Source organism: Canis lupus, chromosome 5 (genome assembly GCF_011100685.1).
Source record: "Canis lupus familiaris isolate Mischka breed German Shepherd chromosome 5, alternate assembly UU_Cfam_GSD_1.0, whole genome shotgun sequence".
Lineage (NCBI taxonomy): Eukaryota > Metazoa > Chordata > Mammalia > Carnivora > Canidae > Canis > Canis lupus.
In genome coordinates this window covers 5768939-5792778 of record NC_049226.1, presented here as the reverse complement: position 1 = coordinate 5792778, position 23840 = coordinate 5768939, and the positions used below count along the sequence as shown (strand labels likewise).

Sequence of the window (23840 nt, the reverse complement as noted above, 5' to 3'; positions counted from 1 at the left end):
ACGCAGACACAGGTGCACGCCCACACACACGCGGGAGCTCACACATGCACACGCGGGCGCCCACGCAGACACAGGTGCACGCGCACACACGCGGGCGCTCTCACACGCGCACACGTACGCTTGCACAGATCTCCGTCCTTCGCTTCTGCCCGGCCAGGTGCGCCCCCAGCACCACCAGCCCGGTTGTCGCAAGGAGGAGGCTCGAGGGAGGGGAGTGGCGCCGCCCCTCCCTCGGGTCCCCTCTCCCCCTCCCCCAGGGAACCCCATTCATTCGGGACGCCCTGGGAGCCCGCCCCCGGGTCCCCTCGGGTCCCTCTGCCCCCGCCCCGCTCCCGGCCCCCGGGGACCCCGTTCATTCCGAGCCCGCGCATCCCGGGCGCCCGGGCAGCCCGCCCCGCCCCGCCCCTCCCGCCTGCGCCCGGCCCTTTAAGTGGGTTCTTACACGTTATTACACAGACTCGCTTGTACTGGGGCCGACGGGGAGGGGGACGGGGAGAGAGGAGAGGGCGGAGGGGAGGAGGCGGGAGGAGGCGGGAGGAGGCGGGAGGGAGAGGGGGAGCGAGCGAGCCTGGCGCTCGGGAGGGAGGGAGGGAGGGAGGAGGGGGCAGGATGGCTTAGAAGCCTCTGGCCGGGCCGCGCCGGGAGGAGCTCCGGGCAGACTCGGGGGCTGTGGTCATGGCCGGGGCCGCAGAGTCCCCTCGAGGGCGCCGCCTCTGAGGGAGGCCCCGAAGTTAGCATCAGGGGGACTTGGAGGCTCCGATCTCAGCAAGTAAGTTGCCTTCTTCTCCTTCTTCCCTTTCTCCCCAGCTCCCCGGCCTGCAGGGCAGCACGTGCCCTCTCCAGGTGCCCAGGATCCCCGGCAGCTCGCTCTGGCCAGGCACCTGCCACTTTGGGAGCCGCGGGGACAGCGGAGGGCTCGGCGCGGGTTTAAAGTTCAGCCAGGAAATGTGAGCTCCCCAGAGCCCGCAGGTGTCCTGGGCGCTGGAGTCCAGCCTTCGCGGGGCTGTAAACAGTGCGGGGCGGTGCTGGAGCAGGGCCGGGGGACCCAGGCCACCCCACCTGGCACGCGGGAGGCCCAGGCGGTGGGGGACCGGGCATCACCCCCCTGGGGCGGCAGCTCCGCCTTCAAATGGGGGTGTAGTTGGCTGGGCTGGGGTGCCAGCTCCCTCAGAGCCTCTGACCCTCGGCTTAACTCTCGCTTTTCTTTTAAGTCCGGCCAAATTGGAACCACGGCCTTGCTATTTCTGCCCTCCTTGCCCCCGGTCACTTCCTGCACGCCTCCCTAGCTCTCTTTAAACATCTTTCCAACTGCTCAGAAAGGCCAGGAGTGCTGGCCGCAAGAGCAGGGACAGAGAAGAGGGAAGGCCATCATCACTCCCTTCTCCCCGAATCCCAATCCGAATCCGTGTGTCTCCCTGGGGAAGCCTCTGTGCTTCCCGTCAAACAGGGACAGCCCCTCCCAGGACCGTGGAGCGGGCCCCAGGTCAGCACCAGCTCGTCGGGCCAGGTGTGGCCCCCAAAGTCCCAGGGCTAGCCTGAGCACGGGCCAGTAAGGCTGGCCCAGGCCCCGTCCTGAGAGCCCCTTCAACCACCAGGAGATCAACAGGCGCCTGGATGTTTGCTCTGGGTCAGAGTGTGCCAAGTGCTTTGCTCTCTTTTTGATCCTTTTAACGGAACAGATGTTTGCATCTTTGTCCTACAGCTGAGCAGCAGCAGCTTGGTGAGGCTGTGGAACTTCCAGGCGGTACACAGCTTACGAGCGAGATTCTCACCTGGGTCTGATTCCTAGACGTACCTTTTTTTCACCACTCAGCCATGCATCCTGGAATCCTCGGGCTCTCGGGTCCACAGAGCACCTTTCCTTGTGGGAGGGAGGCAGTGAGAAACAGCTCGTATTTATGGAACCAAGGACTGAGCCAGACGCACTCATAGGAGTTCACCTGGACGCCAGTCCTGCGGGGTGGAGGTCATCCACCCGCTTTCCCAGGAGACCACAGCTTTAGAGCTGGGAGCAGGACTAAGGGCAGAGTGTTACCCTCCAAATCCTTGACCTCTGACTTCAAAGCCAGACTCTCCCTGCCGTTAAACACCAACCCTGAAATGGGTGCCAACCTTCCCCAAACCTTCCCCAAATCTGTGCCTTTTCCTCAAAGCCAGGTGGAAATCCCATCAGCTGGCTGAATGAGCCCCCAGGGCGCCCTGGAATCTGATGGAGGCACCAAGCAGGGTGGATGGCATGGGAGTCAGAGGGAGGAGGCCCTCGGGTTCGGCTCTGACACCATAGCTTTGTCAGGTGGCCTGGGATTTTACACTATTGATCTGCCCCGAGATGGCCTCACTCTGCTTAGTGGGGGTGGCAGGGTACGTGCCTCTTGGCAATAATATTAAGGACCTGTCATTCATTGGGGACCGACTGTGTGATGTCGGGCATGTTGTGTATGTGGCCGGATTGCTTCTTCTTCTTCCATCCACTGCTTTTCCCACTCTTCCTCCCGCCCCTCCACCAACCTCACCTCATCACGCCCCCCCATCCCATCCATGGACCCAAAACAATCTGAAATTAAGTTCACTGAGCAGAGACTTCTAGCCTAAGGCTAGAAGAAGACAACATTCTTTTACCTTGGAAGGAATATGTTGGGGGCATTTATGGAGTGTTCATGACTTTGCCCAGCTCCGTTTATTAATTATGAGGTTGCTAATAAATTATGACAACAGCCTAGATGATCAGAACAGCACCAGGGCCCCCACCAAAAGGGGGAAATATCTCGTCTTGTCTGCACGTTGTGGGGAAGTACATGCTCCTTACGTTCCCTCGGCATGTTCTAGATACCCTATCTAGCTCTCCGGCAGAGAGGGGACCACTTGGACTGCCTTCTCCAGGCCTCTCCAAAAGCCACGATCACCTGCTGGTAGGCCTGGCAGGCCATGTCTCTTCTGGAAGTAGCTCCCCTGTGTGAAACAGAGAATGAATGAACTGCACCCAGCCGAGCAGGGGACAGGCCGACCTGGGAGCAAAGAGTAGGTCTGGAAGCTGGCCTTCCTCTGAGGATGAGGTCAAATGTCCCTGGGCTTCCCCTGGGAGAAGTCTCTCGTGGGTACCCCCACCCCACCCCAAGTCCACATACATCCTCGACAGAGCCAAGCTCTTCCCCAGTGGGCCCAGCAGAAACCTGAGTGTGGCCCAGTCACAGATGCTCTCTCTGCCCCTCGGTCCCCAGCGGGCTGCGTGGCCCGATCCCCTTGGCAGGCTTTCTGCAAGTGCCTGCCTGGGTGTCTCAGCCGGGGGTTCGGGACCCCCGGTCTCTAGCACCGCTCTCATCACCCGTGATGGAGTTAACCCCCCAGTGGAGACGGCACAACTAGAGCGCCCCTTCGCCGCTTCCCATCTGCTCCGAGAATGACCTAGTTCTCATGCCTTCTGTGGTCAAAGCCACAAATGGGTGGAGTGAGCCCTCCCGTACTTGTAAATGGCATCGACCTCTTTTTCTTTTCCTTTTCCTTTTCCTTTTTTTTTTATTAAGATTTTATTTATTTATCCATGAGAGACACACAGAGAGAGGCAGAGACACAGGCAGAGGGAGAAGCAGGCTCCCTGCGGGGAGCCCGATGCGGGACTCGATCCCGGGTCCATGAAGGCAGAGGCTCAACCACTGAGCCACCCAGGCATCCCTCGACCTCTGTTTCTTGTTTTCAAATCTGTGCAACAGCCACTTCTTTGATCACATAGCGTGTGCCAGGAATGATTAATTTTTGAAATCCCCCCCCCCCAAAAAAAAATTTTTGAAAACCCTGGAACGTGGTCATTCAGGCAAGGTTATGCTTTCCACCTCGGAGCCTGAGTGCCAAAGCTAACATTTTCTGGGCAAAACTGATTGAACATTTCAGCTGGGGGTGGGAGTACCAGGGAGAGAATGGAGGAATCCATTAGGTGGTTGGAAGGAGCCATTTTTAGATTCAAATTTTCACTGTGTCTGAGCTACAGACAGGCCACTGAGAGCTGCCAGCGTGTCTAGGCGAGGGTCCATCGTCACATGTCTATCGAGACAGTTGTCAGCCATGGAGTTTTTCTGTTTCTCTTCAAGACAGGATGAGCAGCACAGGAGTTCAAACACAAAGGATTGCAGTGAGGCATTTGGGAAAAAAAAAAAAAATACCTGAATGTATTTGTCTAAGAGCCTTGTGGGTGGCTTTCTCTGGGATTATTTTAAAACAGATGGGACGCCGGCCCTTCCGAGACCCCGACTGCTGAGAGATGCACATGGCCCCTGCCAGTGCCCCAAGCTTATCTAGTTCCTCCTACCTTGACATTCTGATAAGTGAGCTATTCTAGGCCACAGAGCCCCGGACGGCAGCAACCCTTGCCAACGACCGTGTTAAGTTAAATGTCAGAGCCAAACCTTTAACACATGACCCTGGAGATCCTGGCTGGTGCGTCAATGTTAAGTTCCATCCATTATCATTCCAGACCGGAGCAGGCTGAGGGGCAAAGGTCGGGGATCATCTCACCAGTGTGTCAGGTGGCAACAGCACTTCGTGGTCACCAGGGGTCAACCCATATGGTGGCTGGGGAGGCTGGGGGCCTCGGGTTGGGGAGTCAAAGGGAAATAAATAGAGAGGGAGGGAAGGAGAGATGATGGCAAGCTTTCAGATTCTCCTTCTTATCCCCTGTGACTTGGTGCTTTGAGGCTGGAGGTGCTGCTCATCCCCACATCCTCTTCCACATGATGGGCTCCTTACCTTAATACCAGGTGGGCGCCGATGCCATCGTCCTGCATTATTTCTTTCTGCCCATAAAGGAAGAGGAGGGTGAGGAAAATACAGCAGGGACATGCCATCGGGGGCATGTGTTCTGTGCATTTTGTCCTCAGAGTCTGTCCCTCCCAAGATGGTGCTTTTGAGCGCTCGATGCTCAGTCGGGCCAGGAAGAAAGTCCTAAGGGCAACAGGGATGAGGTATTGCCCCTGTGCTCCAAGAAGCTGGTCATCTAGCAGGGATAACAGATCCCACAGGTGCCCGGGTCCAAAAGTCCCTGACAAAGGTTATGCCAACCAGCTAACCTGGGCTATCCCAGAGCACCCCCCGTCTCACGTCTCCCTCATGCCCGGGCAGCCATGAATCCGCTCTCATCTCTATAGTGTTTGTCAGCTCAAGAGTGTTATATAAATAGCATCACACGGTATATAACCTTTTAGTTTTTCAATCAGTATGATTCCCTGGAGATCCATCCAAGAGCGTGTGCGCCCCTCTGCGTCTGTGTGTGCGTGTGCATGTGTGTGTGTGTGTGTGTGTGATATTTCAGTGTGGCTGCTGAATTTGTTTGACCATTTACCCTTTAAAGGATGTCTGGGTGGTTTCCAGGTTGAGGCTCTTATGATTAAAGCTACTCTAAAGACGTGTATACAGGTTTTTGCATGAACATAAGTTTCCATTTCTTTGGGACAAGTGCCCAGAAGTGCAATTGATGGTTCACATGGTAATTAAATGTTTAGTTCTTTAAGAAGCTGACGCATTGTCTTAAATTCCCATCAACAATGCAGGAGGGATCCTTTCCCTGTACAGCCTTGCCAATGTGTGGGGTTGCCCCTGTTTTTTATGGTAGCCGTTCTGGTAGGTGTACAGGGTATCTGGTCGTGGTTTTGCATTAGGGAAAATGCTGTTGGTATTGACCATCTCTCCATGAGCGCCTTTGCTCTCCCTATATTTTCTTCAGCTAAATATCTTTTCACGTCTGACACCCATTTTTTAGTTGGGTTGTCGTACTGTTGGATCTCGAGAGTTCCATATGGATGCGAGGTACGAAGCCTTGTCCTATACGTGGTTTGCTTTTCCTGTAACAGGGTCTGTTTTTCAGCAAACGCTTTTAATTTCGATGAGGTCCAATTTATAAGTGTTTCCTCTTATACATGACGTTTTTGGTGTCAAGTCTAAGAATTCTCGCCTGCCTTAGATCTTGAAGTTTCCCCCAGGCTTTTTTCCCCCTAAAAGTTGTATAGGTGTATCATGTACATTTAAGCGTATGATTCATTTTGAGTTAAATTTTGTATAAGGTTTAAGACTTAGTCAAGTGCATTTTTTTTTTTTTTGATTTGAATAGCACATTGTTCTGGTGTCATTTGTTGTAAAGAGGGTTCTTTCCTTCATTGAATCCCTTTTGCACTTTCGTCAAAGACTTTTTCTGAAATGACCAAAAATGACTTAATACGTGTAGAGCATTTAGAACGCAACCTGGTGTACGGGGAGCCCCCTATAGGTTTCAACACTAATTATGGGGATTTTACCTGCCGTGGCCTGTTTCTCCGGTCTTTGCTCACCATTCACTCACTTCCTATCACCATCCCATCTTCTTCACTTGTACATAAGTACATTCGTATTCCCACGGCCCTGCTTTCTCGTTGCTGTCTTCTCTGTACCTCTCCTACCTCCTATTCTCTAATCATCATTGATAAATTGGCACCAGCCCAGGAAATCTGTCCCCTGGGCTGTGGACAGGAAACAAGTGGTTTTTCATTTTGATTTAATTATTAATCTCCTTTATTATTTAATGCAGAATACATACTCACGGTGCAGGGTTACAATGAAGAGAATGTATTATAACTGTGCTGCTCACTTTCAAAGAGATAGCGGGCTTCAGAAGGAAAAGTACTGGCTGGACAGATACAAATGTGGGGAAAATGGAAAGTGGACTAATTTGATTTTCGTGCCCTTTTATTCATGATTTTTCATGCATCATCTGCAGCGGGGCGGTGGGGGGTGGGTGCTGGGTGGGGGAATTGGGACTGTGGCCAGTATGTCAGGACCCCTCGAGAGGCCCACAGCAGCCTGCCCGGGAAGGCCATGAAATATTCCATCTTAAGCAAATGAGAGCCGCTCAAGTTGGGAACCTCAGTCACAGGCTCCCAGGCTTGCTCCATAGAGGCACTGCTCAATAATTAGGTACCTGTGAAATGTTAAATTGCTGGAAAGGTACTCATGGCACGATTAAGACTTTCAAATCTATATTCCATACTCTGAATTAGGCCTAATTTCGCCCTTTTAAAAATTGCTGGATATATTTGGACTCACTTAAGTATACTCAAATAGACCTTTTAAATACCATCAAAATGATCTTTTTTGTCTCTGTCTTTTCTCCAAAGAACTGAACTCCACCAGCAAATGGCAGATCTCTTGGCTCCCGTTTCAGATGAGAACCCTGTCTTCCTAAAAAAAAAGAAAGAACGAAAAAAAAAAAAAAAACCCTTGAGTGAAACACCATTTAATCCTTCTCTCTTTGCTTTTTATCTCTATTGTGAAGTGTCAGTATTTTTGTTTCTTTAATGACAAAGTGAGCACGGGATTAGTCTGCAGCACTTCTAATAGAGTACATGTTTCTCTGCAGATACCAAAGAATAATGCATGAGGTTTTATTACATCCTTAGAATTATGGTGCCAAAGCCTCCAAGGATGCAATTTGAATGAGCAGCTAATTATCTTCTCATGTCTGGGCTGCCCAAGGTTCTGAAGGCCCCAGGCTCACCTCTGGTGCCCCTGGTGGCAATGACTGGCCCCTTTCATGGCATACCCAGAAAAGTCAAGGCCACCTGTTAGGCCTATGGTTACATTTTTCAGTGTTTATATTATAAAACTTCACATTCGTTGTTGCTATGTCTACGGTGTCATCATCTTAGGAGTGAGCTAACCAGCATTTCTGTGCTCTGGGTCAGCCACAGCTCTCCAACTAGAAGGGGGATTAGTATTATAGGGTCCTCATGAGCCAACCCAAGAGTTCTGAAAGAGCGTCGACAGAGATACCAATTACTATTATCATTCCATCAAAATTCCATATAATAATAATAATACTGGTTTATTTCAGGCATCATAGCTGGTCTTAGCCTGGAACAATTCAGGCTAGAGAACCAAATGCATCATACTACTGCTGTTCGGGAGGGTAGAATTTTCTGGAAACTATGGGAGCTATTGCATTAACATTACGATTCCCTTGGATATGTCCATTTCTGACGTAGGAAAGAGACCCAGGGTAGGGACCTACACGGTAATGTGTAACTCAGGGCGAGATATGAGGCCAGGAAAAGTCAGGATTATAATTCAGAACCAAGATCACAGTCTGTTTCATGCTCTGGACTTGATTGTCCTTCTGTGCTCAACAATTGCTTTACCCAGAATAAGGAGGATGATATCTTTTAAAATCTTCTCCTCTATTGAAAATCTGGAAATGAAGGTCTAACAAGAGCTTATATTCAAACAACCAAAAAAAAAAAAAAAAAAAAAGGAGAAACTACATTATCTGTACACGACCAACATAAGGAGCATGTCACAGAGTGCGTTGGGAGAAGCCAGTCCAGCGCCTCTGCTCACTGAGCTTGGTAGGCAGCATAGGTTGGTCCCAACCTCCTGGGGTCCAGGTTCCGGTTACCACAGCATGCCCGCCCCACTCAACCACACCGTTCAGGTGCTGTCCCCCCTCCTGGCAGAGGCAGACACACTTTAGATGAAGGAGAATCCCGCTCAGTGGAATCCCTGACTGCTGGCTCGTGGTCTCTTCCTTGCAAGGGGCCGTGTGGTCCAAACACAGACATCTCTGGGAGTAGAGGAGGCACTTGGGGACTACACCTGAACATGTCAACTGGGACACGTGGACATCCTGCCTCCTGGGGACAATTTAGGGACCTGTGGGGGGCAGATGTTGCCGTTGTCAGGAGAAGTCAAGGGGCAGCTGAAAGCCAGAGCAGGAGGTGCTCTGAAGGCAAGCAGGAGGGAGGATGGAAGGCTCAGCCCCCAAGGGAGGAGAAGGGAAGGGGCTCTGGGCAGCCTGGGCACATCAGGCAGGATGGCAGCAAATCATGAAGCTGGTTTCACGGCACAGACCAGACGTGCATCCTTCTGGCGGTCTCCTGGGCCGGGTATTTCAGGGCCTGATCCCCACTGAAGCTCAGAACCACTGATGGTCTCTGGGGGCTGAGGATGAATCACCTCAGAGGCAGGCCTATTTGAGTACTAAATGCGACTGCATTAAAGTCACCTGGCACAGAGGTGGCACCCAACGGGTGCTCAGTACTTGAGCATCCCATGGCAAGCGGGCTCACCCACCATGGACCTTTCCCACCCAGTCTTTCCTGACCCTTCCTCACTCACCCTGGCAAAGCCAAATTAAGAACTCTGTCTTCGTCTCTCTGCACGGCATTCATTGTTTGCCGGTGTTGCCCACCAGACAGTGATTCCTCGAGGGCAGAAAATACAGCAGCATCCCCGATAGCAGGTGCTGTTAGAACCCCCTGGGATCAGGTTCTCTGGGCGTGGGACCCATAGGCATCAGCATGGGGTCCAGCTCCTGGCTGATTACAATGTACACCCAGGGTGGAGAAGCCTAGAGACCCCAAGAGGGCAGTGGCATTAACATGGCTGGGAGCTCCTTGGAGGCTCCAGACCAGCCGAATCAGAATCTGCATTTTAACAAGTTCTCTGTGATTGGAAAGCACAAGAGAGCTGGTGAAGTGCTGATTTAGGTCCTTCTGCTCCCAGGGCCCAGGGGAGCGCAAACTTGCAGTGACTGTTCAGGGAGGGTTTAACCAATTGGAGGAAAGGAGGAGGGAAGGAGGACAGAAGGAAGGAAGGAAGGAAGGAAGGAAGGAAGGAAGGAAGGAAGGAAGGAAGGAAGGAAGGAAGGAAAGAAAGAAGGAAAGAAGGAAGGGATAGAATCTGCGTGTTACAGTTTTCAAAGGGCTTTCACACCTAATATCGCACATGCTATCACCCAGATAGTTTTTGAACTTGGGTTCAAAAAATAAAACCACAAAACATCCAGGAATTAAGGACTAGGTTCCCAGCTAAGTTGATAGGAACAAATACCTGCAAAATAATTGGGCTTGAAAATAAAATTCCTAATGGGTTCTTAAAGATTTCTTACTCCTGAGCTCCTCTGCCATTAGACCTCAGAATGCACTATAAGGTGTGTTGTTTTCTAAAGGATGGTAATTTTGAAAGCGAGGAAGCCAGGACTCGCCCCCTGGCAGGAGCCAGCCCATCAGCATTATTTGGGCACAGGTTCCGGGGGGCTGAGGCCACCGGCCCACCCCTCCTGGGTGAAGTGGGGCTCAGACAGGTGCTTCTGGGCTGGGAGCCGGGCCTGTATCAGCCGCTATTTCTGCGGTCGGGAAGGGCAGCTGCGGTGGCCGCAGGAAACTATAAGGCAGAGGCCAGAACTGCAGCTTCCAACCTTTTGTCCTCAGAGACTGCTGAGCAAAAGGGGTCATGGAAAGCCCCCCTGTGTCTCATTCTGAGATCGGCAATGGGAGGGTGGCTGGGGTGGTGCCGGACACCATGGGGGGACCCTGACCCCACACTCCAGGCACATGCACCCCCACCCACAGACTCACAGATCCCCTCTGCAACCGGCTCCCCAGTCTGGGTCACCTCCCCTCCTCTTCTTCGTCCTTCTCCCACCAGGGGTCCAGGGAGGCGGCTCCTCGGAACCCAGGAGGAGAGAGCAGAGGACCCAGGCCCTGCAGGTCACCCTGCAGGAGAACCGCCAGCCTTTGCCCCCGTGAAGGGCCACAGGAAAGAGTTCTTAGAAAGTTCTCCAGGCACAGCCTCTTGGGGATCCCGCAGAGGCTGGAGCCAGCGGGGTACACCTCTCCAAACAGCGCTTCTCGGCCCTTGCAACCACTGTAGGTTCTAGAAAGTGTGCCTGCAGCAGCACTGAGACTGTGGGCAACTTATTTAAGCTCTCCCCCAGCTTCTGTCTTCGTAAAATAAGGCAGCCCCCCCCAGGGGGTCACTGCAGCCCTGGAAGCAGGATGCTGAGCCGCAGTGACTCCTGAATTGGGGAACCTCTCCTGCCGTCGAGCAGCAACTGAGCCGGGGGGAGAACAGCACGTGCGCCCTCGTCATTCAGCCTTCCAGGCTGCCCTCCTTGGCGGCCACGGTCATCATCCCCATTTTGCAGAAAATGTGACTGAGGCTGAGAGCAGTGGCTTTCCTCGAAGTCCCTCAGCGCCAGGTGCGATGGGAGGCTGGCGCCCTGAGCCCAGAGTCAGCTCTCCAACTGTCGATTACCCGGTCCCCCTTCTATTCTGGCTTTGCTTCTGCCAAGGCAAACGACCCCAGACTAACGGCTTAAAACCTCACCCAGCTTTGGGCTCAGGGTTCTCAAGTTAGCAGCCCAGGCATGACACGACTGTCCTTTGCTCAGGGTCCGACAAGGTTAAAATCCAGGAACCGGATCTGCGGCAGAACTTAGTTCTCGGTGATTATAGGACTGAGGTCCCTGTGTCCTTGCTGGCGGTCACGAGGGGCTGCTGTCAGCGCCCAGGGTCACAACATTCTGGGCCATGCGGTCCCCTCCATGTCCGCAGCTAGCAAAGAGCCTCTCCCCCGCATCTCACTCCTCTGGTGCTCCCCACCTCCTGCTCCAGGGAAAGCCCAGTCCCCCCTGGGGCTGATCTGAGTAGGTCTGGCTGCGCCCCCTCCCCCCATAGGCTCCCTTTCCAGGCGGGCTGTGCCGTGACACAGCCTCATCTTAGGAGTGAGCATCCCACCCCCAAGTCCAGGGGGGATATACTGGGAATTTATATGGGGGGTGCCTTTCTGCTCGTGCCTTCCCTCTACCCGGCACATCCTCCGTTTATAACACCTTTACTACTTCCTGCTACTTTGAAGGTCCTTGGGGGCACTGGGGCAACCACCAGGGAGTGTTTTCATATTCCAACAATACGGCCATATAGATTCATCTAGAACAGTCCAGAAAGAGCTAGTCTGAGATAGGAATATAGCTTCCTCCATGGCACTTCCTCCCACCTCATCCCATATCCCAAATCTCCTGACCCAGCATAAGAAAGAAAGGAAGACATCATTAAGGATGTCTGCTATCCTCGTTTTCACAGTAGGGAAATTGAGTCCGAAACAAGACTCCCAGGGGCGCCGGGGTGGCTCAGTCAGTTGAGCATCAGACTCTTTGATTTCGGCTCAGGTCATGATCTCAGGGTTGTGAGATCGAGCCCCACATCCGACTCTGTGCTGGGCATGGAGTGTGGAACCTGCTTAAGATCCTCTCTTTCCCTCTCCTTCCGCGCCACCTCCCGACTCCCTCGCAGGATGTCTCTCTCTATCTCTCTCAAAAAAAAAAAAAAAAAAGGACTCCCAGCCCAGTGCTCCCTTGGGGAAACCCCGCTGACTTCCAAATGCAGTTTCTATCAAGATGCTGCATCCGCAGCTCCCGACTTCCTACAAAAGGCATCCCCATGACAGAGCTTTCCTTACTGTGTGTAGGTGGCCGGGGGTTGGGGGGAAGGTTGGGAGTTCTTAATACAGAGGTCCACTAAAACGATGTCAGAACCACTCAGGCATCACCTGAAATACAACTTCCTTGGGTTTTGCCTCTTTTGATTCTTTCTCCATTTGTGTTTTTATATCAGAGTTCAAACCACTTTGCTGGACTTCAGGCTCTGTCTTCCCAAGAGTTTTAATCATGTCCGGGCACAGCTTCCTATTCACAGACACAGGAGAAGGTTCGCGATGAGTAGCAGCACCAGGCTGGATGAGCTTTAATGGGATTTGTTCAAGTCAGTGCCTTTCCTGAGTCCTGCAGAGAGCAGCTCTCGTACCCGCTTACCTCCTCCAGCCCAAAGCCTTCCCTGAGCCTCTCTCTCCACAGGCAGTTCTTTTTTTTTTTTTAATTAATATATTTTTTTGACATTTTTAAAATTTAAATTCAATTGGGCAACATATAGTTCCACAGGCGATTCTGCTCAGACCCTGGGGTTCAAGGGGATGGTGCTAGACTGTAAACTACAGGGAGGCCGGGTCTGCATCCGGCTCATTCTCTGCTTAATCTCCAGCTCTGGGCAATAGCACTTCCTAAACTAATGCTTGCCAAATGGGTGCGTAAATGGACAGAAGAGATCTTGAAAATCTGATTCAAAAAAGCTCATCTCCATTGTCCTTGAAAATTCTTTTGATTTTATGGGGTCATGCATTGGAGGCCAGGATTTCTAGAGTGGGCATTTCACTCACTCTCAGGAAGAAATGTGGGTAGGAGATGGCCCATACCCGTCAGCTTGATGCGTGCCCTACAAGCGGCCCCCTGGGGCCTCAGATACTTGACTTAATGCTCTATGTTTCTTTCTTCGTCCTTAAAATGGAGGCTTAATGGGGTATTACATTAAATTTCACTTCAAGGAGAGTTTATGAATATACCTTTACATTTATGCTTTTTTTAAAAAAATATTTTATATTTATTTATTTATTTATTTATTTATTTATTTATTCATGAGAGACACAGAGAGAGAGAGGCAGAGACACAGGCAGAGGGAGAAGCAGGCTCCATGCTCGGAGCCCGATGTGGGACTCGATCCCAGGACCCCGGGATCACGTCCTGAGCTGAAGCAGATGCTCCACCACTGAGCCCCCTGGGCACCCCTCTGCTTATACTTCTGTCTGTGTTTGTATCCATATAGGCTTTCTCTAGCTCCTCATAATGGGCCCCAGAGCTGGACTGGTGGAAAGTATTATCTGAGGTTTAGAGCAGAATAAATTGAGGGAAAGAAAGGTAAGACTGTTTTCCCTTGGTCACAGAACAAGTATCTTGGAGGCTGAGCTAGGACCTAGATTTCACCCCGGGCTGAGCAAGGAATAACATCTGCCGATGATTCTAGCACATTTGCAGGACGGTGCCAGTACCAAATCAGAATCGCACCCTTTCCTTTCCCTGTCTGCTGGACGCGGAAGGTCCTCAGATGCTGACTGAGGTGTCCTGGAAAACCTTTCTCTGTTTCTAGTAGAATGCGAGGCTTTCTCCTACAAGAACTTATGAAAGTACATTTAAAAATAAAGAAGGAAACAGTGCGGAAAAGCAGCAGAAAAGCTAATTCTCTGGAAGAGCTGAGGGCAGGAGAGCGTGTCTTCCCGGGCGCCCCAGCCAGTGACTCGCGCTCGCCAGCGCTGTGCCTGCCCCGTCCGACGTCAGTGGCGGGACCAGACCCCTACCTGGGTCTCCCCAGCGGGGGTCCCCAGAGGTTCCCAGGGCACTGGGACTACAGCATCCCCCCAACCTTTATGGGCATCTCCGAGTGGGTTCTCAGTAAACAGTCTCCTGACCCGGGGGCAAAGCAAAATCATGCTGCGGAGTCTGCAAAAGCAGCACCAAGGCTTTCGTCCCTCGTTCCATTTATCTTTGTAACTGCCAAGTGAGGGCGCAGAGCACAGGGGGCAGGTGCACAGGGAGAAAGGGCCAACGGATGGCTGAGACAAACAGCCCTTCTCATGACCCTTCAGTATGATATTTTAAAGGTCACCTTGAAACTGCCACAACCACCGAGACAGCAAAGAAAAAGTTCTGCCAGGATCATCCGACTGTCCACGGTGGGTGAAATCGTCCCCCGTGGTTTATAGAACGTTCGCCTGGGAGGCGCTGTCAGGGGCACTGTTCCTGGGAACCGGAGTAGCTGTAAAACCAAGACCAGCTTGCTTGTCAAGACGAAGGGCCGAGTGATAGCGTCCCCTGAGATGAAGTCTCCCAGGATCAGAAGCTCAGAGAACTTTCCGGAGCGAGCAGCTCATCAGTCTAAGCAGGAACCACAGAGCAGTCTGCAAGCCATTGTACGGTGGGACACTGTGACACCTCAGCCTGGAGCCAGATAAACCTCAACTCAAACCCCAGCACAGCCACTTAACTGCTTCAGCTTCATTGTCTTTGCCTGAAAATTGGAGGAATAATAGCGGCTCTTATCTAATAGCTCTGTTGTGAGGATTATAAGTGAGCTAATGGGTATAAATTTCTTCGCACAGCGCCGGGCCCGTGAATGCTCAGAAATGTAAGCTGTAATTATCAGCTGTGGAGATTCTCATGGTCTTTCCCGGCTTCACCACAGTCTTAAAGTATTTGAAATGAGAGTGAGTAGAATGTCAGAAAAACAGCAGACTATTATTACTGGTATCTGGGTGTTTCTTTAAAGTGTGACATATGCTCCAAAACATTGGGGGCAGCCCGGGTGGCTCAGTGGTTTAGCACCGCCTTCAGCCCAGGGCATGATCCTGGAGACCCGGGATCGCGTCCCACGTCGGGATCCCGGTGCATGGAGCCTGCTTCTCCCTCTGCCTGTGTCTCTGCCTCTCCCTCTCTCTGTGTCTCTCATGAATAAAAAAATCTTAAAAAAAAATAAAGTTGGGCAGCCTTTTTTTTAAGTTATTATTTTTTTTAATCGAGATTCTTGATTGGGATAACTGACGTATAACGTATTAGTTTAAGGTGTATGATGATTCGACATACGTATATGTTGTGAAATGATCACCACGATTAGTTTAGTTCACACCCGTCACCAGATATAATTACAATTTCTTTCTTGTGATGAAGACGTTGAGGACCTACTCTCCTGGCAGCCTTCAGACGTAAAACACGGTAGTATTAACCATACCCACTGTGCTGTGCATGTCATCCCCAGGACTTATTTTACTCCCAGAAGTTTGTACCTTTTTTGACCCCCCCCCGACCCATTTCGCCCACCCCGTGCACCCTCTCTCTCTGGCAACCCCCGATCTGTTCTCTGCATCTGTGAGGTTGGCTTTCCGTTCGTTTGGTTTTGATTCCACATCTAAGTTTACAGCCCTTCGAAAACCTTAGGGGCGTTAGTATCTTGCCCACCTCAGGGCTTCAGAGGGCAGGGAATTACCGCGTCAAGATTTTTCATGGTGGGTCCACACAGCGATCTGTCATATGAGTAAGCGCTCAGACAGCCGCAGACTCCCTCCCTCGGACGGTCGGAGTGACCACATGGTGAATCAGACACTCACTGCCTTTTCCTTTCTGTCTGCTGCTAAGATCTGAGACATAAAGGAAGGAGACAGGGAGATCAAAAGAAAAAAGCACAGACTCTGCTTCCCGTGAGCAAGAATCCAGACAGCAGCTCTTCCAGGTAAGTGTTTGGTGGCCCAGGTATCACTTAACCATTTACCTCTTTGGGACTCTTACCTTTTCTCTTATTTGTTCATTCATTAGTTCAACAAGTATTTTCTGAGTACACAGTATGTTCTGGGCCCCCCTCTGGGTATTTGGAATGTGGGAGGGAACAAAACAGACACAATCGTGCCCTTGTGGAGCTTATAGTCTGATGGAGGGGGAGAGGCTACTAGAAATAAATGTGATGCATAAGCAAACAGTGTTAACTTATTGGAGACTACAAGCTCCACCTCCGACCGGTAGCTGTGATCACAAGGGACCGTCTGTGTATAATGCAGGTACTTCATAAATGGTTGTGATTATTATCCTTTAAATAGCTCCCAGATTTCTTAAATCCTTAAAAACCCAATGCGTAGTTTGAACCTATGTATTTACTCATTTAACAAACAACTATTCATTCATTCATTCATTCATTCATTCATTCATTCAACAAGCAACTAATGAGCTGCTTTTATGTGCTAGAACCTATAGTAGGTGCCAGGGACATAAGCAAATAATATAAGAAAACATGGTCCCTGCCCTTGAGAATTCTGCATTTGGGTCCACTGTGCCAGAGGAGGGACCTTTGGAAGTAGAGGCAGGAATGACCCGGAAGTCTTGTGCTTCTATGAATCAGCACAGTCTTCTTCACTGATGGTGTCTTTCTTACCTCAGTGCATCCCAGCTATGGCTGGCGATTCTAGGAATGCTATGAACCAGGATATGGAGATTGGAGTCACTCCCAGGGACCCAAAGAAGATTCCCAAACAGGCCCGCGATTACATCCCCATTGCCACAGACCGCACTCGCCTGCTGGCTGAAGGCAAGAAGCCCCGCCAGCGCTACATGGAAAAGAGTGGCAAGTGCAACGTCCACCATGGCAACGTGCAAGAGACCTACCGGTACCTGAGCGACCTCTTCACCACCCTGGTGGACCTCAAATGGCGCTTCAACCTGCTTGTCTTCACTATGGTCTATACCATCACATGGCTGTTCTTTGGTTTCATCTGGTGGCTGATTGCTTACATCCGGGGTGATCTAGACCATGTTGGCGACCAAGAGTGGATTCCTTGTGTTGAAAACCTCAGTGGCTTTGTGTCTGCCTTCCTGTTCTCCATTGAGACTGAAACCACCATCGGGTATGGCTTTCGGGTGATCACAGAGAAGTGTCCAGAGGGCATCATACTCCTGTTGGTCCAGGCCATCCTCGGCTCCATCGTCAATGCCTTCATGGTGGGTTGCATGTTTGTCAAGATCAGTCAGCCAAAGAAGAGAGCAGAGACCCTCATGTTTTCCAACAACGCAGTCATCTCCATGCGGGACGAGAAGCTCTGCCTCATGTTCCGGGTGGGCGACCTCCGCAACTCCCACATCGTGGAGGCCTCCATCCGCGCCAAACTCATCAAGTCCCGGCAGACCAAAGAAGGGGAGTTCATCCCCCTGAACCAGACGGACATTAACGTGGGCTTCGACACTGGGGATGACCGTCTCTTCCTGGTGTCTCCACTCATCATCTCCCACGAGATCAACGAGAAGAGCCCTTTCTGGGAGATGTCTCGGGCCCAGCTGGATCAAGAGGAGTTCGAAGTCGTGGTCATTCTAGAAGGGATGGTGGAGGCAACAGGTAAGACATTTTATCCTCCTTGGGCCACAGAACCCTCCGACATGCCTGGGAGGCTTAGGCCACCGGGACTAACAGGTGGAAGTTGGTGCCTGAGCGTCCTGGGATTCTCAGTCAGCCCAACCCCTAACTGAGACCCGAGGGCTATTGTTCAAGACAGGGTAGTACCAGCGGCTGATGTCTACTGAGCCCCCCCAGCTTCCCGGCATCGTTCTAAACTTCAAACATATCAGATCTCATTTAATGCCTTCCTACCTCCCGTGAGATGATGTTCCTTACGTTACAGATAAAGGGACAGAGACCCAGGCAGGCAATTGTTCATCGACTTTTGTCCAAGAGCCCGTCATGGGGCTAGGATGCCTGTGAAGGTGGGGGGACCCCAAAGCTGGCCCTTGCTTTCAACAGGCTACACTGCTCTCACCCCATCCTGGAGCATGTGTCTACCCAAAAAGAGCTCTGTGATCAGCTAACTCTGAGAAATGTGGTTGAACAGGGGGCTCAGGCTTCTTTACAGTAGGGTCTTGTGACGTCTTTATGGGCCGGGAATGGCTCAGTGAGAAGAGGCCAGGGTGAGGCACTCCCCAAAAACGAAGATTCCCAAAGTCCCAGAATCCTCTTTTGGGAGAGATGTCTATGCCCTGGGCCTGGGGGAGCAGCTGTCTCCGGGCTGCCTCCCCCCTGGAGGAGTCTGTCCCTAGGCTTCCCTGTGGAAGGCTGGCTGAGTGAACATGGGGCGGGCCAACAGCACAGCCGTATCCACATGTGCCCGCCGGGCACCTCCCTGCTCAGCTCCCAGCTCCCAGCTCCCACAGGCAGCTGGCAGCCCTCAGAGGCCAAGGCTTTGGTGCGGGGCCTCAGGGAGCCCACAGCCGCGGGAGCCCGAGGCCCCATTCCTAGCACCCCTGCCAGACCCCCTGGGCCGTGGAGCCCTCCAGCAGAACCCCGCACCTGCTTCTTATTCCTTTTTCTCCCCTCGCCCTCTTTTCTTTTCACCCAGCAGACTGAGCACTTGTAGAAAACTCAGTCGGAAAATAAATAAATAAATAAAACTCACTCGGGCTCAGAACAATATATATTTTTCTTTTTTAAGAAAAGATTTTTTTAAAATTTATTCATAAGAAACAGAGAGAGAGAGGCAGAGACACAGGCAGAGAGAGAAGCAGGCTCCATGCAGGGAGCCCGACATGGGACTCGATCCCGGGACCCCAGAATCATGACCTGAGCCAGAGGCAGGCGCTCAACCGCTGCGCCACCCGGGCGCCCCATGATAAATATTTTTCTATTCCTTGGACCACAGCGTAGGAGCCTCCAATCCCATTTAGCAGTGGCTGCTGCCTCATGCAGCTTCGCGCCAGCAGAAAGCGTTCCCGTTCCGGTCTTGCCCTTCCAAGCCCAGAGTTCCATGTAGCACATCGCTTTGCCCCCCCAAGAGTCCGGGGCCTGGCACAGGGATGGCCAAACAAGCCTTCCCTCGCCTTTCGGGAAGCTGGTTCCCGAGTGGGAACCTCCGACGGGGCGTCACCAGCTTTCTCATTCAGAAGGAGCCTGCAGAAGCTGGCTGGGGGTGAAACAGGCCCTGGGGGGGGGGGACTGGCACGGAGGGGGCTGCTCGGCCATCTGCCGGGAGCGGGAGCCTGGCCAGCAGCATATGGTGACGGCCCACAGAGCCCCGGGGACCGAGCCCGGCCAGGAGGCAAGAAGCCTGCGGCGGGCGCTCGCTGCCCGTGGTGCGGGGCAAGAGCATCACTCTGAGGCCACGGAGGAGGGGTCGCGGCAGACATGTGGGGACAGGCAGGCGAGTTGTGCCTCCCAGTGCCCGCTTCCGTGGCGGGATCGGGTGCCGACCCAGCAGAGCTGGTCCCTCCCCTAAGTGGCCTGCAGGTGACCTGCCTGTCTAGGTGACCTCCTGCCCGCCCCCACGACCGCGGGGAGCCCCTGGGAGGCGAGGGAAGGAAGGAGAGCACCCCCGACACGCCTCTGCTCTCCACAACTGTCGGGGCCTGGCGGCCACACTCACCGAGCAGAGACGTGCACGGCTCGGCCGTAACCCGCGGGGCGCTGGGCGCTGCACCTGCCGCCCGAGGGAGCCTGCATCACACGTCCCACCTGTCGCTGGGGGGATTAGAGGATGCAGTGGGGCATCCCTCGTAAAGCACAGAGCCCGGCACCTCCCGGGGCTTCTTTCCTTTCCCAACCCGCGGGAAGGAGAGTGCCGGGGACACAGGGGGCCCACTGCCACATCCCGAGGGGTGAATCAGATTGGGGGGCAGCCCCGGGGTTCCCATGAAGAACCCATCCCGCTGTCCTTCCTAAGCCCCCGGGCCTCAGACATCTATCTAGGTGGTCGGTGCCCCACTTGGGCCTCTGATGGCTGGTGACACGGGCCGACCCAAGGGGCTGCACCGGGAGCACAGAGGAGGCTGCACCGGGAGGGGGCACTGGGGTGCCCAGCTCTGGAGCGCTGGGCGGAAAGCAGCCTTGCACCCGGGTCTGGTGTGCGTGAGGCCCCAGCTGATGGAGCCCACAGAGGCCGCAGGCTTCTCCACCATTCCAGGGCCCAAGGCAGGACCTTCCTTGGCCTGAAGATTAAATATCAGCGAGCTGCTCCCCTGTGACCCCAGGCGCAGAGGCTTCCTCGTCCAGAAACAAAGTGCTCTCCTCCCCGGAGAGGAAGCAACACCTAAAAATAACACAGGCGAGCAAGGGCTGAGCAGCCTGGGGATGGAGGCACCGGAGCAAGCTGCAGCAGTCTGGGGGGGGGGGGGGGTGTTGGAGAGAGAGAGGGAGAGAGGGAAGGGAGGGTGAGGGAGGGAGAGAGAGGACAGGACAGGGAGAGAGGGAGAGGGAGAGGCTTCTCTTCTGCCCACGTGTCTACCCAAAACAATCCGCGTGTGGCCCACAAGACCGGCAGCGTCTCTACGTTCACTCACCCTGAATTTATCTTCGTTCCAACCCCTTTCCTGCCTCTGTCGCATTTCAGTCTCCCAACCCCGAATGCCCTTCTCAGGTAGCAGGTCACTGGCTCCAGCTATTCCAGAATCATCCACCCCAGCCCCGAGGCACCTACCCTAGAGTCTTGCGCTGGCTCCCACTTTCCTGCCTGCACCACACCCAGGCTCCGCGGGGCGAGCCCCCCCCCCCCCCGGGGCCTCCACGACCTCGGAGCTCCAGGAGGCCCGCGGAGCCACGCGGGGCAGGTGCCGCTCGGCCGGCTGGGCCCCCTAACGCCCGTGCCCTCTGTTCCCCAGGCATGACTTGCCAGGCGCGGAGCTCCTACATGGATACGGAGGTGCTCTGGGGCCACCGGTTCACGCCCGTCCTCACGCTGGAGAAGGGCTTCTACGAGGTGGACTACAACACCTTCCACGACACCTACGAGACCAACACGCCCAGCTGCTGCGCCAGGGAGCTGGCCCAGATGAGGCGCGAAGGCCGGCTCCTCCCGAGTCTCCCCAGCCCGCCCCTGCCGGGAGGCTGTGCAGGCGCAGAGCCGGCCCCGCAGGCCGAGCAGGGGGGCGAGGACGAGCCTGAGGGCCTGAGCGGTGCCCGGGGGAACAGGGGCTCGGTGTGAGCACTGCGCCCCCCCGCCCCCCGCGGGACGACCTGTGTGGGCACAGGGCCTGCGGCAGAGCTGGAGCCGGGAGGGGGGTGCCGGTCGAGCCGGGTGGGGGCGCAGGGGCCGCCAGGCTCTGCAGGGAGGAACAGTGCATCGGTCCTGCAGCCTCCCCGAGCGGGGGGCCTTTGCCTGGGTCCCCGTGGCCCTGCCGCCTCTGCCCCTCCCCACTTGTGTCAGCGCCGGCTGAGGGCCCGGCCAGGATGGGTGTCCCCACAGGGGCGGTGACAGGGCGACCTCTGTCTTCACACACCCTTCCCTCTGCCAGCGGCCAGGTCACCTCCAGCTGCCAGCCGCCCCCCGCCCCGGGGGCTGACACGTCGAGGACCTTCCCCCCACCCCTCATTCCTGCCACCCCGAGGCCCGTGGCGGGCTGTGGTGCAGATTCTGCGGGCGGTTCCCCTCGGCTCGGGACGACAAGGCCCTTAGTCAATGGTCGGTTGTCATCTGCGGAGCATGTTGTCTCCTCTGCTGTGTCCTGCGTGTCAAGGGCAGCCCACCAGGCCTCCCTGGGGTGCCCCGCAGAAGGCAGCCGGCTGCAACGCGCCCAAGCACAGGGGCCCTCACCCCCTCTCAGCCAAGGGGGGACCCAGCACCGCTTCCCGTCCAGTCCTGGTGGCCCCAGACTCTGAAAAGACCCGTCTCCTTCCCCAGGGCTCTCTGGCGGCCTCGGCCTGGGGTGAGATCCAGGGAGGAAGCTGGGGCGGGGGGGGGGGGGGGGGGTGCAGGATGAGCCTGTCCCGGGGCGGGGAGAAACACAGAGCAAACGGCTCAATTTTCAAAATAAGCATGATCACCCATCATTGCCGAGGGGAACCTGAGGTCAGGCTCAGCGCCCCCGTCTGCAGGAGGTGCATGTGAGGCCCAGCAGGGGGGTCCCCCCCAGGCTGGCCGGGCCCCCAAACCCAGCTGTGAAGCCTCCAGGACTCCTCCCCGCAGGCTGGGCCCTGGATAGCCCAGGTGAGGCCCCGGGGCGCAGGGTGAGGGTGATCAGTGCAAGACTCGGGGAGCCCGGGCACCTTAAGACAAGAGCAGAGCAGAGCCGTGAAGAGGGTGCCTCCGGAGGGCTTTCCTGTTCCAGTCTAGACGTGTAGAAGAGAGGGCAGGCGGTGTAGACGGCCTTGCAGCGAGGCGGGTGTGGCATGTGTTGACGCACACAGGCTCCTGATTAGCTGACCCGGGCCTGGAGAGAGACGCAGATGTTTCCACAGAATCGTGAGCCACAGGATGGTGATTTCCACAGCTCTCGGCCGGCCCTGGGTAACGGGAGCATTTGCCTGCTTGCCGTGTGGCACCTTCCCGGAGGGAAACCACAAGGTTAAGGCCGAGCCAAGGGGATGGCTCTGGGATCTCAGGCCCACGGCCCCTCGGGCCGGGTGGTCAGGGCCGGGGCTGGTGAGAAGGGACAGCGGCCCGAGGCGGGAACTGCCTCTCATGGGGCTGCCAGACTCAGGGGAAGGGGACCCCGGTGCTCGGGTGTGTGGCCTGGGCCTGGACCGGAGGCTGAGGGACATGGGGAGCAAGCAGGGCTCTGCTGCTGGGGCCTGGTGCTGAACCCCGACTGCAGGCATTTTTCTGAGGCAGAGCAGGTCCGCAGGGGACGGAGGCTGCACTGGGATCCTGCGCCCATGGAAAGGGAAGCGGGCAGCCTTGAGCACCCAGGTGGGGAACCGCACGCTATGAGGCGTCCGAGGCGGGCAGTCGGGTACCAAGATGGGATGCCTCGGGGTGGGAGCAGCTACAGCCTTAGTCAAAACCCATCAGTGCCTGCGGGTTAGGGCCTCAGTGAGGCAGCTCAGCGAGGACGGGGACACCACAGGTGAAGCTAGCCTGCAGCGGCCCTGGAGCCCAGGCCTGCTTCACACCTGCCTCTAAAACATCCCCCAACCAGCCAAGCAAGCCACCTCCAGTCCTCTAGCTCCACGGTGGCCTCCGTGAGCCGGGGGGGCCCTATCGCATCTCCGCCAACTACAGAAGCCGCAGAGGCTAGAGAAGCCGAGATCAGCACATCCAAAGCTCCCGGAGAGGCCAGAGCCCGCATTACTGGGATTAGTCATATCAGCTGCTTTCTCTCATGAAAATTCAAACACAAGAAGACTGCCCTTCACACCCCAAGGAAACCCTTCTTCCTGTACAGTTGATACAACTAAAGTTAGAAACCTCCTTCAAATAGTTTGCTGGAAGTTCTTGCAGATACGTGCACTTACCTAAACGCAAAGTCTGGTGAGGGCCAGAGCTTCGACGGAGCACGTGACGAGCATTGCACCTGCACAGCAGCCCCGTGCGGGTCATAGCCCTGAGCTACATAGCTCTGTGCCCACCCGTCACTTCCGAGCTGAGCTAAGCCAGTCTGGAAGGTGAGCCCACTGGTAACTCCCGTAGGCCTCCATATCTCCCAAATCCCAAGGCCGGATCTCACTTGGGTCAGACCCTGAAGGCGTTGGGAGCTAACTTCCTGTCTTAGTTTCCAAGCCCCCACTCCCCGCTCTTGGAAATCATCCCCTGTAAGGGAGGAGCCCCTGAGAACTCGGAAGAAGATTAGTTCCCACTAATTCTCCTCTCCCCTTGAATCTGACACCTGATAGGTATTGACAGCAGGGTCCAGGACCCCGTTTCTAGACCAGATACAATGGGTATTGGCCATGACTTTCCCCTTCAGATGCTGCCCACATCCTGTCATT

The 23840-nt window shown here is 54.6% G+C and overlaps 1 protein-coding gene across 1 annotated transcript; it reads left to right on the top strand.

Annotated features, from left to right (window-relative positions):
- The first annotated feature begins 595 nt into the window (after nt 1-595).
- On the top strand, nt 596-21862 carry KCNJ5 (potassium inwardly rectifying channel subfamily J member 5). Its single transcript, XM_038535660.1, has 4 exons — nt 596-769; nt 15809-15902; nt 16601-17549; nt 20795-21862. Exons 3-4 carry the CDS (start codon nt 16613-16615, stop codon nt 21115-21117), a joined length of 1260 nt encoding a protein of 419 aa, XP_038391588.1. The 5' UTR covers nt 596-769; nt 15809-15902; nt 16601-16612; the 3' UTR covers nt 21118-21862.
- Nucleotides 21863-23840: the final 1978 nt, after the last annotated feature.

What these genes read in the sequence shown, in the direction of transcription:
- KCNJ5 (XM_038535660.1), top strand. Translation starts at nt 16,613, where the DNA reads ATGGCTGGCGATTCTAGGAATGCTATGAACCAGGATATGGAGATTGGA. An exon ending in AGGGATGGTGGAGGCAACAG is followed by an intron (nt 17,550 to 20,794) that starts GTAAGACATTTT and finishes TCTGTTCCCCAG; the next exon opens with GCATGACTTGCCAGGCGCGG.